The following is a 19,171-nucleotide window of genomic DNA, read 5'->3' on the forward strand; positions in this document are numbered from 1 at the left end:
AAAGAAGACTTCCGAATAAATATGATGATTTTATTATTTCTGTAAATTTAGCAGATTTAGATGCTCCTAAATCTTTCGATGAGGCTATAAATTCTGTAGATTCACAAAATTGGAAGGATGCAATGATAAAAGAGTTTAGTGCATTAAATGATTCAAAAACGTGGGAATTAATACCTAAGCCGGTTGATAAGAAAATTCTTTCGGTAAAATGGGTTTATAAAAAAAATCTGAAGACAATTTCAAAGCACGGATTGTAGTTAGAGGCTACGAACAAAAAGACCAAATTGATGAAATTTATGCCCCTGTTGCAAAAATGTCTACCTTACGGTTACTTTTGAGCTTGTCTGTTAAAAGAGGATTTAATGTGCATCATATGGATGTAGAAACTGCATTTTTGAACAGTGATGTAAAATCTGAAGTTTATGTTAGTCAACCCGACGGTTTTATTAAAAATGAAAATATGGTCTATCATCTAAAAAAATCTTTATATGGTCTACGTGAGTCGCCAAGGAACTGGTACGACCATTTCAATAATTTTATTACGAAACTGGGATTTACTAGAAGTAATCATGACTTATGTTTGTACTGTAATGTGAAATCAGAAATCTATTGCATACTTTTTGTTGACGATTTACTTATCTGTGGTCCAGATAAAGAACTCATTGAGAGCATTAAAAGTGAATTCAAAATTCAATTTAAAATGAAAGATCTAGGAAATGTTAAAAGGTATTTAGGCATCGAAATTGACTTTAATAAATCTACAAGAGAAATGAAACTTTCTCAAGAAGAATACATTGAAACTTTAGCTGAAAAATTCGGAATTGTACACTCAAGAATTAAGCATACACCTATGGAAACAGGATTAAAATTGTTTGAAGGAAAAATTAACGAAAGTTTAAATTATAGAAATTTAATAGGCGCATTATCTTGTATTGCTCAAGCAACCAGACCTGATATAATGTACGCAATAAACTATCTAAGTAGATTTCAAAATTGTTGTAGTGATACTTATTACAAACATGCTATACGCATTCTAATATACTTATACCATTCCAAGCATTTGAGTTTGCACTTTACTGGTGATTCTGATATTATGATTTGTGGTTATTCAGATTCTGACTGGGCAGGTGATCCAACTGATTCAAAGTCAACAACTGGATCAATAATTAAAGTTTTTGGAAATCCAATATTTTGGAAGACTGTAAAGCAAAAGTCAGTTTCACGTTCATCTACCCAAGCAGAATATATTGCCTTAGCTTATACAATAGAAGAAATTTTATTCATTAAAAATATTTTAGTTGATCTTGATTTGTCAAAGGATTTGTTGAATGAAATTAAGATTCATGTTGATAATATTAGTTGTATTATGTTAGCCAAAAATGGTAATTTTTCAAAACGGTCCAAACATATAAATGTAGCTTTACATTTTGTACATGATACTGTTAATAATAAGCTAATTGATGTTGTTAAAATTGATGGAAATGTAAATTTGGCAGATACATTTACAAAATCCCTTTGCCGTGATAAATTTGAAAATTATCGCTATAAAATGTTGTGCTTTGAGTTTGAACTCGGGAATAAATAGGTTCAAGTTCAAAACGTGATGCACTTTCGGCAGGTCTTTGGCTTCTCGGTGCTGGTTGAGGTATTTCCCTGGTCGGTGATTCCTCCTTGCTGGTTTTTTCGTAGCGTGCTGTGAATTTTTTCAGCCCTACGTAAATAGTGATTGCTATAAGTATGATAGCAAGTGTAGTTGCTGTTAAAGTAATCTGTAATAGGATACAATTTTCCACTCACTCATAGAGGGCGCTAGACACTATAAAGAATACTGTATTATGGAATGTTCTAGAAATATAAAAGTGTATAAAAAACCGCGTCACTTGAGTAGTTGTTGTTGTTGTCGAATATAATGGTGAAGAACACGTTTTATGTTGGAGCATTGTTGGAGGTCTGAATAAATATATTTTTAAGTAATTGAAAACTGTTTAGTTGCAAAGCTTGTAATGGACGTATGAAGAGTTATGCTCTTCCAGGGAGTTTCGGATTGGCTATCTAAATCGTTCCGGTCAATGAGAAGTTGATCCAGCATATCCGGGGCTTTCCAAGAAGGCTCGAGTGCTATGTCCGGGTTGTCCTTTTCATTTTTGAATGAAAGAATGTTAGGGAGCACCTCTTTGTTGAACTTCTTCCGAAAACTTTCGAGTTTCAGATTAATCCTTTTTTCTGTTTCCTCAATAGTGGCCACACTCGATATCATCAGCTTGGATTGTTGATTTACCGTATGAATAAGTCTGTGTTGATTTTCGTCCAGGGAGTTTATGTCTCTGTAGACTTCATCGTTCACCCCGAACACTGACGTCATAAATTGACCGAATAATCCTCGTTTCAGTCTGGGGGAGTTTTCTAAGCTATCCATGGCCATTGTGATTTCTCTTTTCATTTCTAGAAAATGGTGAGTGAATTCTGGACAATGTGCGCTTTCTGATATGCCCTTTGTAAGAACACACAATTTGTTGAATTCTTCTACGGTACGATTTACGTTCCGTCGATCCTTTTCCATTTGAGAGTATGGGAATTTCAGCTCGAGCCTGAATTTTCCTCCGTTTGTGTAGCCATGCCCCAAGTGTTCGATATATAATCCAGGTTTGAGTTGCTGTATGGTGTAGTCTGTTTGAGTCACCGCAATATTGCTACAAATGAGCAGAGTAGTGAGAAAAGTGCCTATGCGAGAGCTCCTGTTTTCTTTCTTCTTATCTGATGACCCTTGGCAATTTTCTTCCTGTCGAACGGGTAATTTACATATTTTGGTGGTATTTTGTTCATATTTGTCCCCTAGAATAAATTCATCCGTCCCATTTTGTGGGTATTTGCTCCTTTTCCATTTTCGAAGATTGAAGTTTCCCTTTTTCATTAGTTCAGTAATTTCTTTCTTCAATTGCTCAGCTACCTCGACGCTGTCCGCCCCTGTGAGTAAATCGTCTACGTAGAAATCCTTTTTAGCGATCTGAGCGACTCTTGGAAAATTTTTCTCTTCGTCTTCAGCTAATTGATGTAGGGTGCGTATTGCCAGATATGCTGCTGGGGCCGTGCCATAAGTTAAAGTGGTTAACTGAAATTCCTGCATTAATAATAATAATAATATTTCTTTATTTCCTTAAGACAGAGTACACTGTATAGAAAACGTCAAAATGAATATGCATACAATAATAATAATAATATGAAACAAGAAAGAAATTAGTAACTGAAACCGAAAATTTGATCCACAAAAGATTCAAATTCCTTAAACAAAAGAGTAATCCAAGTATTCGCTGACACTATAAAAACAGTTCATCAACAACAATTCCTTAATGTCATTCTTAAATTTTCTGTACTCCAAAACTTTCAGTCTCTCCGGAAGATGATTGAACAATCTGATACCATAGTACGTTGGCGAGTGCTGAAATTTTGTTGTTCTATGTTTTGGAATACAGAGAATATCTTTATGTCTTGTATCGTAATCATGGTAATCAGAGCATTTTTTCAGCAACCTTGAGTTCTTTTTGATATGCAATAAACAATTTAATATGAAAACGCAGGGAAAACTCAACAATCTGTTGGAAATGAAGTAGGGTCTACAGGACTCCACTGGTGAAAGGCCGAAAATGAGCCGCATGATTTTTTTCTGTGCGATGAATGCACGATGACTCGAGGAGGATCCTCCCCATAACACGATGTTGTAGTTAAGGTGAGAGTAGGCCAAAGAATAATAGACGCAAATTAGAGATTCCTCCGAAAGGACTTGCTTGAGACGTCTAATGGCGAAAAATGCACTACTCAATCTCGAACATACTGAGTCAACGTGGTTCCTCCAACTCAGGACACCGTCAACCTGCAGTCCAAGAAACCTCACACATTCGGAACACTTCAACTCACCCGACGGGAGTTCCAAGATTAACTGGCGACCCATATCCCGCGACTGAAACTACAAAAGATCGGTTTTATTGACATTCAGAATTATCGAGTTACGAAAACACCAATCAGTGAAACACCGCACCAAAAGTTCACACCTGGCTGTGAGTTCAATCAGACTTGATGCGGAAATTATAAAGGATGTATCGTCAGCAAACAAAACTATCTTGATATGGGCCAACATTGCTGAATACATCATGACGTGAAGAGGAAGATCATTGACGAACATTGGTTCATCCTTTGAGAATCTCCAGACTATTTTGTGGTATGGTTGATCTTCCTCGGCTATTTTGATTTGCCTGTACATCTTTTCGATATCGGCAGTGAGGGCGACTCGATGTTTTCTCCATCTGATGAGAATGTCAGTGAGATCCTGTTGTATCTTAGGACCTGAGTGTAAAATATCGTTTAGACTATATCCTGTGCTTGTTTTTGCCGATCCATCGAAAACAACTCTTGTGGAAGTAGTAGTGCTGTCTGCCTTTATGACGCACTGATGTGGTAGAAAAACGTGAATGCCATTGAGGGGTTGAGCTTCTGCTGTTTTCATGTGACCTAATTTTATGTATTCGCGTATGAATTCCTTGTAGTTCTGTTCCATGCTTGGATTGGTTTCGAATTTCCTCTCGATTTGCAGCAGGCGCGCTACCGCTTGTTTTTTGGACAATCCCAAATTTTCAGCATCACTTTTGAAGGGAAGTCTGACTGTGTATGATCCATCTCGATTTCGTGTATGAGTGCTTTGGTAATGTCTCTCACAAAGCTCATGCTCAGGTGAACAGCGTCGTTCGTCTGCAGCTTCTTCCAATTCCCAAAATCTTGATAGTGACTGCTCATCATTGATAGTGATAGTTAAACTAGTTATCTTAAGTGATGGACTTATATTCTTCACATTTCCGTATAGTAACCATCCAATTTCGCTATTTTGCGCTGTTATCCCATTGTTTGATCTTCTTACTCCATCCAAAATGATATCTTTGTATATATCAACTCCTAAAAGCATGTCGATTGGTCCAGGATTTGAGAAATGTGGATCGGCGAATTGTATATCATTCCATTCCGTAATGAGACTGTTGTGAATTTTTTCTTTCGGAATTGAGTTGGAAATTCGTGGAAGTACATGCAACGCTGCGTTTATCATAAATGAACTCTGGAATCTTGGTCTGACCTCGCAGAATACCATGTGTTGCGATGACCCTGATTGAGACTGACCTATGCCAATGATTTGTGCTTCGTTCTTGTGTTTCTGTAACTTGAGTATCTGCACCGCGTTCGTTGATATGAACGATGCTTCAGATCCTGGGTCAATTAGACATCGTATTGTTTGTAGTGTCCCATTTCTTGATTTAACTCTGACGTATGCTGTAGCAAGCAGTGCAACCGAATGCAATTGCCTTTTCGGAGATTCTCTATTTCCTGTAGTGATATAGGCATTATTTCCGTTGATCGTCCCTATGGTTTCGTTTCGTACCATTTGCATATTGGAACTATTTTGTCCATTGTTGCTGATGTTCCTTTGTGTTGTAAATTGTGTCGATTCGGATTGGGTACTCTGTTGTGGGCGAAAAGTGGCTGCTGTAGTTCTCCAGTTTGATTGATCACCCTTGTTGTTTGTTCCACGACTTTGGCTGCCAGTAGTAAATATGTGAAGTGTTGTATGATGATACTTCCTGCATTTGAAACACGTTACTTTGCTTAAACAAGAACTTGTTCGGTGTGGTCCTAGACAATTGTGACATCTTTTGCTTTGAATTATGTAGTCTAGTCTTTCCTTCACGGTCATTGCTAAGTAGTTCTGGCAGGCTCGCAGTGCATGACCTGCTTGACATAATGGGCATTTGGTTGTTTGTAGGTGAGCTGTGTTAGCTGACCATGACTTTCTTGATTCGAAAGGATGGTGCTTTCTAATCGGTTCCCATTTTTTAGCTGGTGTTTTGCCTCCTTCTAACGCTTGGAATCGTCGTTCTATGAAAGACAGTACATCTTCTAGCTTCTGTGTTTTCTTTGGTTCCTTTACACACGGCGGGATTCAGGGTCCATTTTGGATTCTAGGAGATGCCTTATCATCGGACCCCATTCTTGAACGTTGATTCCCATGTTTTCGATTGCGTTCAGATTTTCCTTTGTCAAGTCGTGAAGTAACTTTAGTCCTTGTACTGATTCTTGCTGGAGGATGGGCTGGGATAATATGGCATCCATGCATTTGCGAAATAGAATTCTTTCGTTTTCATATCGCTCCTGAATTATTGACCATGCTCCTGCATAGTTCGCCTCAATGGACTGACCTATGAATTGAATCAAAATGGGAAATATGGGGAGAGAATTTCTGTAAAACATTCAGAGGTAAAGGTTGGTCTTCTATAAACTTTGAATGATTCAGGGACTACTTACCTTATTTTTTAATACTCATTATTTGTAAATTTTATGTATTATAATTTTGATTTGAAATGGAAATATAAATTTCTATCATAAAATATAATTTGAATTTCAACATAATAGATGTATTTCATTCAAGATATAGGTATACAGGATATGTCGGGAGTAACTGTACATACTCTTATCAGAAGTAGATAAGGACTAGGGGAGTACGGATAAACTATGAAAAAGTCAATTCAGCTCTTCCTCAGAAAGCTACATTTTCATGGAATGAAAGCATCATCAAATCCAAACTTACGGGCGGAATCTATTGAAACTCGGGATGTTATCGACACATGCGGTCGAGTAAAAGACATATTAATTATTTCCATATTCCAGGATTGGACATATTATTCCTAATTCAAAGTTTTCAGGTTGAAAATATCACTTTGTATTACGAATTTAAAATCATTGTTACGATTTCCGAAAAGGGCATAAATTCAGCTTTAATAAGCGGTATCAATCAAAATTGTCACATCTCACATTCTTTTTTTATCAGTTTTTGAAATTTGAAGTTCGAAAAATTCGATTTATGATATCGGTGAAATGAAAGCGTAACGTGATCGCTGCTTAGGTATCGGATTCGGCTAGGTTCTGTGCTGTGCTTATTATCAATATTTGTATGAATAGCGTAAAATGCATATATGCATCTTACACCCAGTTCATAATATCCTTACCCAACCTAATCTAAATAAGTGCTTTCCAGTCAGGTGCGTGTCACCCCAAGGCTCGGCGCACTAGAGCGTCACCATAGACCTAATATAGGGCTGCCATATGTCTCGGTTTGAAGCATTGAGTCCCCGTGTCCCGGTCAGTTATTCAATTGTCCCGGTCCCAGTAATTTGGTCGTTATCGAAATTCATATTTCCTTACACAGAGTAGGTGATAGGCCTTCGTCGACGCATTGTTCTTAAAATTTTCAAATATTTTTCGATATAAACTGTGAGGGTCGAACGACTGAAGGGTTTTTGTGAGTATGCAGAAATAAGTTATTCATTCTAGAAGTCGATGACTTTCATTACTTCCAGCTATCGAATGCTTGCTGAAGCTCTGGGTGCCATGAAAGAATTTTTCGCAGCTGAAGAAAGGGCCCCAAAAGCTATAACCGACTTTTTTGATGATCCTTTATCAGAACTTTATAGGTCCTCCATTTGTACATAGTCAAGCATTTCTGATCGAAAAGTAAATTAACGGGATTGAAAAATCATTGATTACTGTTATTGAAGCAAAAATTGTTCTAGGAGATACTAAGAAAGAGTTAAATCAAAGATTATTGAATTGATTTGGAAACAAACAAACAAACAAGATGAGTTTATAATCAACTGAAGAATGATGGCACGATTAATACAACGCAATCACTCAATTTGACAGTGAAGTCAGTGATGCCCGATATCTTGAACAGTGGACTCAGCCCATGTCAAAATTCGATTTATTTGCATGGATGGTATCGAATGATGTTCCTCAATGGAATCTAGTTGAAGAAACTGTTGAGTATTTGAAAGAAAAGGTTATTATCCTTGAAGATTCCATTTATGAAGAATTTTGTATTTGAAATCTTTCATTGATGCAAAAATGTCCGTTGAGTGGAAAGCGAAAAACATGCATGATAAATGGATATCAGTTTTCAATGAAACAGGAGAGCAGGAAAGAAAGGCAAATCTCATCGAAATGTGCCAATATATTTTTGCATTTCCGGGACACAATGCCCATGTGGAACGGGTGGTTTCGATGATATCTTCACAGTGGACCAAAGAAAGAAATGCATTAAGTGTAAGCACAGTGGAAAGCATCATTCAATGTGTTTATAATTATGAAATGACATGCATAGGATTTCATAATTATGTGAGAAAAAAAAAAGAATTACTTGAGAAGGCCAAAACTTCCGAAAAATATGAATGGGCGAAGAAAAGTGGCACCTAGGATTAAGCCTAATTAAAAGAGGGAAGTTGTTTAATGTAATGTAATGTAGTATTTATTGATTCCAAAGAATTACACAAAGCATAAAATATGTCACAAGTCAAAAATGTTCACTTATATACGAGTAGAATCGTTTCCACAAAAGTTCTTGAATTCCTGTACACAATACGGTTCACAATTTAATATCAGATCATACAACTTTTCTTAAAACTGCTTTAAGCTAGAAAAATCTCTCAACTTAAGTGGTAATGCATTAAACAAGTTTATGGTCATATACTGAACACTTTTTTCTGTCAAAGTTGTTGTTTGCGCTGGTACATTAAAAGGAATTATCCTTGTATTATTCAAATTTTTGTATGATACAAAATAGTGGTGATGTTCAACAAAAAATATCAAGACTTTATGAATATATAAACCATGAACAGTGAGTATATTTTTTTTTGGAAAACACCTCTACATAAAACCCTGTATTCCATTCTAAGCATAGTTCTCAATGCTTTCTTCTGAATTACAAAAACAGATTCCACACATGAAGAACTCCCCCAGAATACAATACCAAAAGGTAAAACTGAATGAAAATTCGAGAAATAAACCAACTTAAGAATATTTAGACTAACTTGATTTCTTAGCATGAAGAGAGTATAACAAGCACAATTTAATTTACTTTTTGAGTGATCAATATGTTCATTCCATTTCAAGTGCTTATCAAGTCCAAGACCTAAGAATTTTATATGATCCCTAACTTTAATGTCGTCATCATCAGTTTGTACACATTGAGGATAATTTATTCTAGAATGTTCATTATGAAAAATTACACAATCTGTCTTTTAGACATTTAAAATTAAGTTATGATCCCTGAACCAATGTTCCACAAGCTTTAATAAATTACTCAAATAGCCTTCAAGCGCTGACAAACTCTTCAATCCAAAGTTTGTATCATCTGCAAACGTCACATCTTTACAATTCACTCTGCTATATATAAGATACAATGAACTGAGATAGACAACAAAGGGCCCAATATACTACCCTGTGGTAAACCAACTGTGATAACTCTGTCATCAGAGGTAACGGTTTCATTTCCAAGTCCAATAATGACCCTCTGCTTTCTGTCCGTTAAGTAACTCTGCATTAGTTTCAACTGATAATCCCTAATTCCACAATGCCTTTGATAGATCTAAAAAGAGACCAATTGGTATCTCGCCTTGTTCAAGTGCTTCAACAACTTCATTAGTAAGTTCGAAAATAGCCTTTTTTATATTTCTATTTTTTACAAAGCCGTGCTGGCAGATATTGAACTTGTGAAGAATTCTTTCCAAAATTTTGGAGAATGATGAAAATATACTTATGGGCCTGTAATTATTAGGATCTTCTACATTCCCTTTTTTATGAATGGGTTTGATTGTGGCTATTGTCAGGGAAGATGCCCTCCTTGAGAGAGCGATTTATTATGTGGGTGAGAGGTTCGACTATCAGACCAATGGATGTCTTGATGACCTTGATTGGAATCTCATCATAACCGTATGAATCTTTATTTTTGAAAGAACACACAACAGATATAACCGCCTCCTGAGAGATCTCAAACATATAGAAAGAGTTCTCCAGTCTAGGAACAGTGGGAGGCACAGCGAACTTGGAGACATTCCGAGTTAGGGAAGTGGCAATCTCAGCAAAACAGTTATTGAACTCATTTGTCAGCTTTGTTGGATCAGCAGGTTTGAGAGAAACTTCTGAGTTAGTTCTGTTCTTAGTAAGATTTTTTATGATCTGCCATGAAGTCCTAGACTTGTTGTTAGAATTGAGTAACAAATCATTGAAATAATTCCTCTTTCAATCGAAAAGGATCGAATCATAGTTTTTCTTGACCGCCGTGTAGGTTCGTTTATAACTTTGGTCGGCCGATGAAATAACAAGGAGTTTGCTAAAGAGAATCCTAAGCTCTTTCAGTTTTGGTGTTGATTTGAAATTTCTTTTGGTAGTACGCTGTCTAATGCTTATTTATGAAAGGCATCGATCAAAAACCTCGAAAAAACGGTCATGAAATTCATCCCACAAATCATTGCAGTTTACAGTGGAGTTACAGAGATCATCCCAACCAACCCTCACTCAAGAAGAAAGCCATGGAATTACCATCAATAATTCGTTTTTTGATCATCTTATTTGGTGTCATCCCGAATTGCAATCTTGATACAAACTTCAGGGCAGAATGATCTGAGATGTGGTAATCAAGAACTACCTTTGATCCATCAAGGGATGTGAATACATTGTCCGAACATGTACCAGAGGAGGGACGTGTCGGTTTAAAGTTAGTTATCCCTATTTGAAAACTCTCTAGCAATAATTTAAAATCCCTTATCCGAGGTTAGATGAACAAAATATCTAAGTTGAAATCTCAAACCAATAAATATATTGCTTTCTCCTCAGAGCAGTATTCTAAAATTATTTTTAATATTTCAAGAAACAATTCAACATTTGCAAAGGGTTGAGTGTTAGGTCTGTAAATATAAATAATCAACAACCTACGATTGTTAAGGGTAAGCTGAGCAGCTGAACATTCAATAACATTACATATACTTAATGATTTGAAATCTGACCTATTTGTACAAATGTGCTTTTCCTTGCTATATATTGCAACTCAATACTCCACCATGCTTGCCTTTTTCTCAGCAGTAGCTCGATATTAATTTATAACCACTGAGATGATATGCATTGAGTTCCTCTTCACACTTCCAATGTTCCGTTATTGCAACGATATCAGCGTCCTCCTCATCAGATATCAACTGTAATCATTTCAAGGCGTTACCCAAGGACTGTACATTTTGCAATAAAAGGGAGAAATTTGTTCCATTTATGGTTGCCTTCTTTCCAGTTGGCTGTTCCAAAAAAATTTTGGTGAGAAATTGAAAGGTCTTAGGTCTTTACTTGCGATTAAATATTGTTTATTGTTGAGACTTAATGTTGTTTTTGTTTCGAGTTTATCTTATTTTTCTTTTGTTTAAAGCTTATTTTTAATGCAAATGTCTGAATAAATGATTCTTATATTCGATATAAAAATGTGTTATAATTCAACTACCTAGAGGAAAAAGTCAATAAGCTAGGACTGGAAAGCGCCAAATCCAAACCGTCGAATTGAAAGTAACAACAGCTGTCTCGTACTTTATCATAGACCCTATAGCTGTAGTAAATCGGAAATTTGGAAATTATTGAAATTATCGTAGTAAATCGGAGATTTGGAAATTATTGAAACTATTGAAATTATTGGGATTATTATTCAGAAAGAAAATACGTTAAATTCAAAAGAGCGGTCGCGACTTGTGTAAACCGATCATATCTTAGAAGCAGGATGTTTTATTTTTCAATTATTGCTTTTCTTAGTTATCGTCTCACTGCGTTGGTGAAATCGATATATTTTTCACGGATAAGAAAAATAATTTAGACGCGGGGAAATCTTGAATTATCTGAGTTCGATACATGCGAAAAACCGTCATGGTCGTTCTCAGATGACACAGCAAAAAGTTCGTTAGGCAAAGTCGAAGTATGTTTTTTTGACGAGACGACAGAAAAATCTGGTTTGAAGTCGAGGTGGGGTCTGTTGACGAAAAATTTAAGAAGGATACAAAATTTTCTAACCAATGATCTAATTGGCATGGTAACTTGGGCAATTGTTGGGGCGGTCTTAGATACGTACGATGTTACGATTTTGTTGAGGTTGAAGGAAGAAGTCAGTATCGCTTAGGGTCTCTTATTGAGAAGGGTTGAGAATTCGAACGTCGGTCGCGAAACCGGACTTAGAGCAAAACAATTTCTTTTCAAGATCAGAGTAATATTTGATGGGGATAAGTTGAATAGACGGTAAATTGGTATATGAGTGAGTTTTCGAGATTTTGAGTATTCAAGAAAAGGGATTGTTTTGGCTTTGGGAAAGGAAGAATTAGGTCAGAAATAGAAAAACAGGGATTAATTTTTTTTGGGATAAAGTTTAAGAATTTGTTTTGGTATAAATTAGATTAGCTCGGAGTGCGCGAATCGGGAGTGGAGTTATTAAAAAGGAATTACACGTTTCGAGTGAAAAGTTTGCAGAAATCAAAACTAGGTTTAGGCAGGGCCTAATTACTCACCTAACTCCGCGAGATAAGGGCAAGTTAACAATCTTTTGGCTATTTAATTTTTATTTTTATTTGTTGATTTTTGAATACTTTTTCGAAGAAAATAAGTTTATTTGAGTAGTCCCGATTCTCCCAAGTTCAAAGTTGGTTATTTCGTTTCTTTTGTTTGAATAATAGATTATACGAGACATTTTTTTTTATCATAAAGTTTTGGCCGTTGAGTCAAAAATATATAAATTTCGTGGATACTGTAATTTTGGATATATTTTTTTTCTTTATTATATTTAAGTGTAAAATTTTAATCGACTTTTATTAACCCAGAAAACTAATCCTGTCCCTAGAGAAAAAAAGTCAACTAAAAAGACCTGTCCATTGAAGCGACGGGCCGGACTCACACATAACATCTTTATGAAACTTACATAATTATCAATTCCCCGAGACCTCTGGAAAGCCGCTCGTCCAGGGGTTAAAAGAACATCTCAACCGGAGATAAGTGAACGTTGGTCAACATTCTCTGACCGACCCGTTCATGACATAGCTGCTTTCCAGTCAGGTGCATGTCACCCCGGGACTCGGCGCACTAGAGCTTCAAACCCTTGCTACGAGTGGAACACGCCAAAACGAAACTGTCAAATTGAACATTGAACGTAAACAAACTAGCTGTCTCGTACTTTATGCGAAGTAACGGTCTTCTTTCTCTCTCACACACCTGTCAGGGCTCGAAGCTCCGCAAATGCGGGAGGTGCGTCAGGGGAAAGGGACGGTAAGGCGAGGGCTCGACGCCCTGTTTACTGGAACAGTACAAGTGCGCCATAGAACAAGTATGTATAGAATGGAAACTCTCATGATAAAATTAACACTGCTTTCAGCGACCTCATGCGGTTATTTGTGAAATTATAAAATGAGCGCGCGAAAATTTGAAATGCTTCGTATTGAAAATATTTTAATTCAATTCAAGATTTTGAATGTGAAGATAAACAACGTACGAAAATAAGGTAATGAGCATTTCTTTTTGAATGACCTATATTACCATTATATTCCTGTACGAGTTCTTTCACATCCAATATATTTGACAAGATTAGAGGCTTAAGTTCAGAGAAAACACAAATTCATATAAAAAAATCATCTATTTAAAGTTTTACATTTTTTTAAATAGTTCTAGTATGCCAAATTTTTAATTGGGTCACATGTAACTCCAGAAGATTTGAATTTTGTATCAGTGCCCTTCACAATTGCATATTCAGGATATCAAACAGCTTATCCATCAGCTCTGCAGTGCCCACAGCCTCTAGTGTCAATTAATTGTTGTCCTCGATATCTGTAGGAAGCAAAACATTCATAAGTACTTATATTTTCATCAAATTTATTGCAATAAATAGTTCTAAATTGACTCAATCAGAATTGAAAACTCTACTATACCATTTGTTTGAAATGTTGGAACTCACAACTACTTACAAAAGTGTGCCCGATTAAAAGCTGTTGGAGAAACATAATTCATCAGTCTACTGAAATTTGCTGATGAATTAAGTTTCTCTACATTTTTTAGCCGCTCTTTGTAAGATGAAACTTTTTTTTGGATTATTCTCAGATTTCTATTCTGATCAATCAGACATTTTGATAGATAACGTTCATTTTCAGTTATTCTATATATTATTGAAGTTTTCTGAGGCTGCTTAAAATTCTTCAAAGTCTCTGTTGATACCTCCCTCTCAACATCATTTTGGAGATGTATTCCTTCAGTATCATGAACTTCTCTGTCTTCCCCTTGATTTGAAAATCCTGTGAAATATAAATAAAGAAGTAAATAAATAGCAGATGAGTAAATAATAATTTTCTTGCCAATCATATATATCTATATATACATATGCAAAATTACTATTTTGTATTGTATTGTATTGGTAAGTTTTTAAAAAAAGATAATATTTATGGACAGCCGAAACACTTGTCTACGGTAAGCACTTCTCCTTGAGGACTTAATTGATACTTAATTGCTTATCGTTAAACTTTTACACTGAAGAAAATATAACAAAATTTAACTCACCAGGAAGAAATAATTCAGGGATAGCAGTTGCCAAATTCCTTGAAGGCTATCTTATTTCAATTCTTGCAAATTTGTTGAGGAGTTTTAGAGTTGAGCAATGGATAACTAACTTTTTCGAGCCAAAGTTTGAAAATTGTTGGCTGCTTCTCTTCATTCGAAAACGATGACGTTTACTATACATATCTCCACAGTTAGGAACACAATATTTGTTGGATTTCAAAGTTGACTGCGACATAATAAATCTCTTACCAAAAATAAAGTACGCTACGTTCGACGGATTAACTAAAAATTTTTGAGGTTAAGTGAATATTTCTCGAGGTAAACAGAAAATCAGCGATGTGAGCGACCACTAGAAGTTGTTGAGGGAACTAAATTACTGTTTCTCAGTTTCTCCTCTGTATATAATTACTCTATGAAGTGCGCTTCGGAGCTGTACCGAGGAGCTCCTAACGTTGGCTGGAAAGCTCCTAATATCAAATGGACAAGCCCTCCCGTGGCCGTGATTTTCACGAAGAGTTTGCGACAGGCTGGATATGAAAGAGGGAAATGCAGCTAATTGGATCAACGTCAAAATCATATAATCAAAACCTGAAAAACCTTAATTTTTCTTTTATTCTGAATGAAACTCATTGCTATTTTGATTTATTGGAATTCTAGCAATGTAAAAGAGGGTTAGAATTGCTTGAAATCTTTCTTGGATTAATCTCTTTTCATATATCGAAAGATTAATTTTTGTTTGAGAATTTATGGAAATATCTATATTGAATAATATTATTATTTATTTTCATCACAAGAAAGAAAAAGAATTTTTCTCCGTAGGTATGTATATAGTGTTTTCTACCACTTTTGATTGAGATTTTCATTTTTATCAGACCGGGGGGAAAATGGTACTTTTATCCCCGCCGAGAGAAAAACATTTTTCTTCCTTCTTTAGAGATTTCTTTTTCAAACGTACAATAACAACGTCATTTCTCGACTGACAGGATCATCGAAAAGTTCCACTTTTTCTCCGGTGGAGGGGAAAGTGGTTGCTACGGAAACGATTAATTAGTTACCATGGACAAGAATGAATAATTCTAATTCAAACGTCACTTTTATTGACCAAAGTTATATTAAATGTACAATTGATTAATGTTGCATTATGGAAATTGAAACCATGTAGTAATGGACGGTTAGAAGTTGATGGCTCAATGTGGTCAAATTTGTGGAAGAGAAAACCTAAAACCTATTCGATGTATTGTTTTAGATTTTAGAATTTGAAGACATTGAAAAGTTTTTGAATTCCTCGATGTCAACGTTTCTATATCATCCTCGATATTATCAGATCTTATCTTTTTATCTTATGTGAATTTTGGCAGGACATGATCATAATTTTGGAACAAAATTACAGGTAATATTAATTATTAGATATTCTGGTGGATGTAGAAAAATCTAGTAGAGCAGCATAACCATAAATAATTATCTGCCTCTCACTTGCTAAATAAAGGAGAAGATATAATATCCTTGAAATGACATGGAGGATGGAAGAGCTCTTCTGTTGCTGAAAGTTATGTAGAAGCTTCAGCACTGAAAAAACTGGATATTGCTAAAATTTTGGCTAGCTATATTCCTGCATCAAGTAGTCAAATTTTGGACTTTCCCATTATACCTAAATACAATTGGCAAAGCTACTACAAACGTAACCACTTCATACCTGGAGTATCATTCAATGCAGTAATACATTATGCATTCTAATTTAACAATCAAAGTTTTCAATAATTGTACTTTCAAAAATATGGACTGAGAGTCCATTCAATCTTCAAATTCAGAGCCGTATCTAGGGCATGGTAAAGGTGGCACTTGCCACGGGCGCAAGGTCCGCAGAGGCGCCCAAAAATAAAAAAAAATATTGGAGATGGAGAACCAGGCGAAATAATTCGAAAGATCACAAACCGTTTTTCATGTATACGCCTCGCAACGAGCGTTGACGAGGAATCTGGAAACATTCAAAATATAGCCTCTCCTAGAATTTGTGTACTAAGCCTGAAATAATTGCAAGATCAACAAAACTTTGAGTTGAAGAATAATATAAATATGGCTATGTTCTAAAGTGCCGTATTCTAGTCATAAATATTTCTGTCTGGCGTCGGCATGTTCAAAGTTGCCGCATTCGGATCATATTACGGTTGGGCATTGGAATGTGTGCTTCCCCTATTTTCACGAGTTTTCTTCGCTTCATCAAGTTTGTCGGTATTTCTTCAACAAACGGTACCATCTATTTTTGTGTAAATTGCGGCTTTTTTTTCTTTGATTCAATTTTAAAACGATCGGTTTTTTAGATCTTCAGGAGTTATCTCTTTATATGTATATGAAAAGTGTATTTCAATGGTTTCGATAAAAATACGTAAATATATACAGGATATTTATGAATAGTTGCGAAAAAATTAGAGGATGATTCTTTGTCAAAAAATAGGGTTTCATATGAAAAAAATATTTTTTTGAGCCCCTGTCCTTCTTGGTTACAGCCCCCTAAAGATAGCGCCCGGAAAGTAGTTTTTAAGTTTTTTCTTGAAAAACAAAAAATGCACAAAATTTTTTCCTTATTCATATTTTACCCTTAGAAAATCAATTGCTAGACTGATCCATTCTTAATGAATAAGGTCTCTTGTAATTTTCCGCAAAAATTCACTGTTTTCGAGAAAAAAAAATCAAACGACAGTACGCTTGAGTTGTGGAGGTTGGAATTATTTTCGACCTCAAAATTATCCAATGGGAGGATGTCAAAACGATGTTTTTATTGAGAACTGGTACAAATATGAAATGAATGTAACAAAAAAAAAAAACTTTTCACGGATTGAAAACTATTTTTCGGACGCCATCTTTAGGATGCTTTAACTAAGCAGAGGGTACTCAAAAAAAATTCATATGAAACACCCACCCTCCTTTTCGATGAGAAATCGCTCCCTGATTTTTTCGCAACTATTCATGTACCCCTGTATAAAAATGTGTATTATTTTAAAACATTAACGAAAATGTATGACTTAAATTATGAACAAAAAAATATTATAATATGATATAATGGATGAAAAATATCTTCCAAGAGGGGGGGCGCTGTCTAATACACTGCGCGAAGGAATTAACGCACATTATGGAAATCTCAAATTTATTCTACTACTGAAGGTGTTCTCAATGATAATTATTTTTCTCAGAATTTTGCATGCATATGTTATCCACTTTCAACGTTTTTCTTCAATATAGATGTTTTTTCCCAGCAGGAATAAAAAAAGATGAAATTATCAGATATGGAATGTATTGGCTCCATTCTGAAATCAGTTGTTCTCGATCAATTCTAGTGATCAATACTTTTTCTTTCGTTTGATTTTCCACACTCGATCGCTATGCAACGCGGAACACGCAATTTGACCCAAGAGGAATGTGCCCAAGCGGTAGTTTTGCGAGAGGGTGGACATACACAAGAATTGCAGAAAGGTTTGGAGTTTCCCATACAAGTGTGTCCAGAATGTTGCAGCGATTTAGGGAGACAGGTATGAATGTCCGAAGACCAGGACAGGGTAGACCACGGGTAACAACTGCCATTCAAGAACGTTACTTGAGAGTTTCTTCGTTGAGACAAAGGTTTGCAACCGCTCGCCTCCTTCAAAATCAGCTTGAGCAAACTCATGGGGTGCGAATTAGCACTCAGACAATAAGAAATCGCCTCAGAGAATATGATTTAAGGCCTCGTGTCGTGGCAAGAGGCCCAGCTCTTACCCCCAGCCCATCGAATGGCGCGTTTGGATTTTGCGAGAGAGCATATCCATTGGGAAGAGGCTGATTGGGAAAGAGTGCACTGAGCATATCTTTCATGTGGACGTCTGAATACAAGGGAACGTCGATCACAATGGTAGAGGAAGAATCTAGACTCATCTGTGAAGAGAACTCTTTCCCAATCAGCCTCTTCCCAATGGATATGCTCTCTCTCAAAATCCAAACGCACCCTTCGATGGGCTGGGGTAAGAGCTGGGCCTCTTGCCGCGACACGAGGCCTTAAATCATATTCTCTGAGGCGATTTCTTATTGTCTGAGTGCTCATTTGCACACCATGAGTTTGCTCAAGCTGATTTTGAAGGAGGCGAGCGGTTGCAAACCGTTGTCTCAACGAAGAAACTCTCAAGTAACGTTCTTGAATGACAGTTGTTATTGTAAATATGTACCAAAAGTTTAACATTGAAGAAAACCTCACTCATGTTATTCTATGATCCTAAGCTTAGGTCTATGATATGTACCTCTTGCTCTCTCTCTTTTAGTTCGGTCAGTGTAACGAGTAAGTTGTACCAGTAGTTGTATCTCAATATATTCAGTTCTGTATTACACCACGTGTACATTTATTTCAAACAGAGTGTTAATTATTGCAAGTTAACTGCCAACAATATTAATCTTCAACAGGTTATGGACCCAGATTTCCTATATAACGCAATAAAATTAAAGTGACTCAGTTGTTTGTGATATAGTGGTGTATTTTGCTTTCTCACAAAGAAGTAAGATGGCCGCCAGTTACTGTTGAAATATTTACCCAGTACATAAGTATTATAAGTTGTCTTGTAGTATTGCTATGCGTGGCATGCGCAGTCGTATATTTATTCTGTGTAATTGTAAGATAGGCCATGTGCAAGCTATGCTCGCTCCCTTTTCTCGTTGGCCGTTGTTGAAGAGTATTATTGTATATTTGTCAGTGTGTTTACTACACAGTTATTTCCTATATTTTATT

The 19,171-nt window shown here is 35.9% G+C and overlaps 1 protein-coding gene and 1 long non-coding RNA gene across 2 annotated transcripts; both read right to left on the reverse strand.

The window, feature by feature from the left end:
* Positions 1–3,961: 3,961 nt before the first annotated feature.
* On the reverse strand, positions 3,962–5,731 carry LOC123680879. The gene has a single exon (XM_045618996.1). The coding sequence runs from the start codon at positions 5,729–5,731 to the stop codon at positions 3,962–3,964; it is 1,770 nt and encodes a 589-aa protein (XP_045474952.1).
* A 7,764-nt stretch (positions 5,732–13,495) lies between these two features.
* On the reverse strand, positions 13,496–15,279 carry LOC123681095. Its single transcript, XR_006747622.1, has 2 exons — positions 14,425–15,279; positions 13,496–14,162 (listed from the first exon to the last, which is right to left on the reverse strand). It is a non-coding gene; the product is annotated as an uncharacterized LOC123681095 (long non-coding RNA).
* Positions 15,280–19,171: the final 3,892 nt, after the last annotated feature.

Source organism: Harmonia axyridis, chromosome 5, assembly GCF_914767665.1.
Source record: "Harmonia axyridis chromosome 5, icHarAxyr1.1, whole genome shotgun sequence".
Taxonomy (NCBI): domain Eukaryota; kingdom Metazoa; phylum Arthropoda; class Insecta; order Coleoptera; family Coccinellidae; genus Harmonia; species Harmonia axyridis.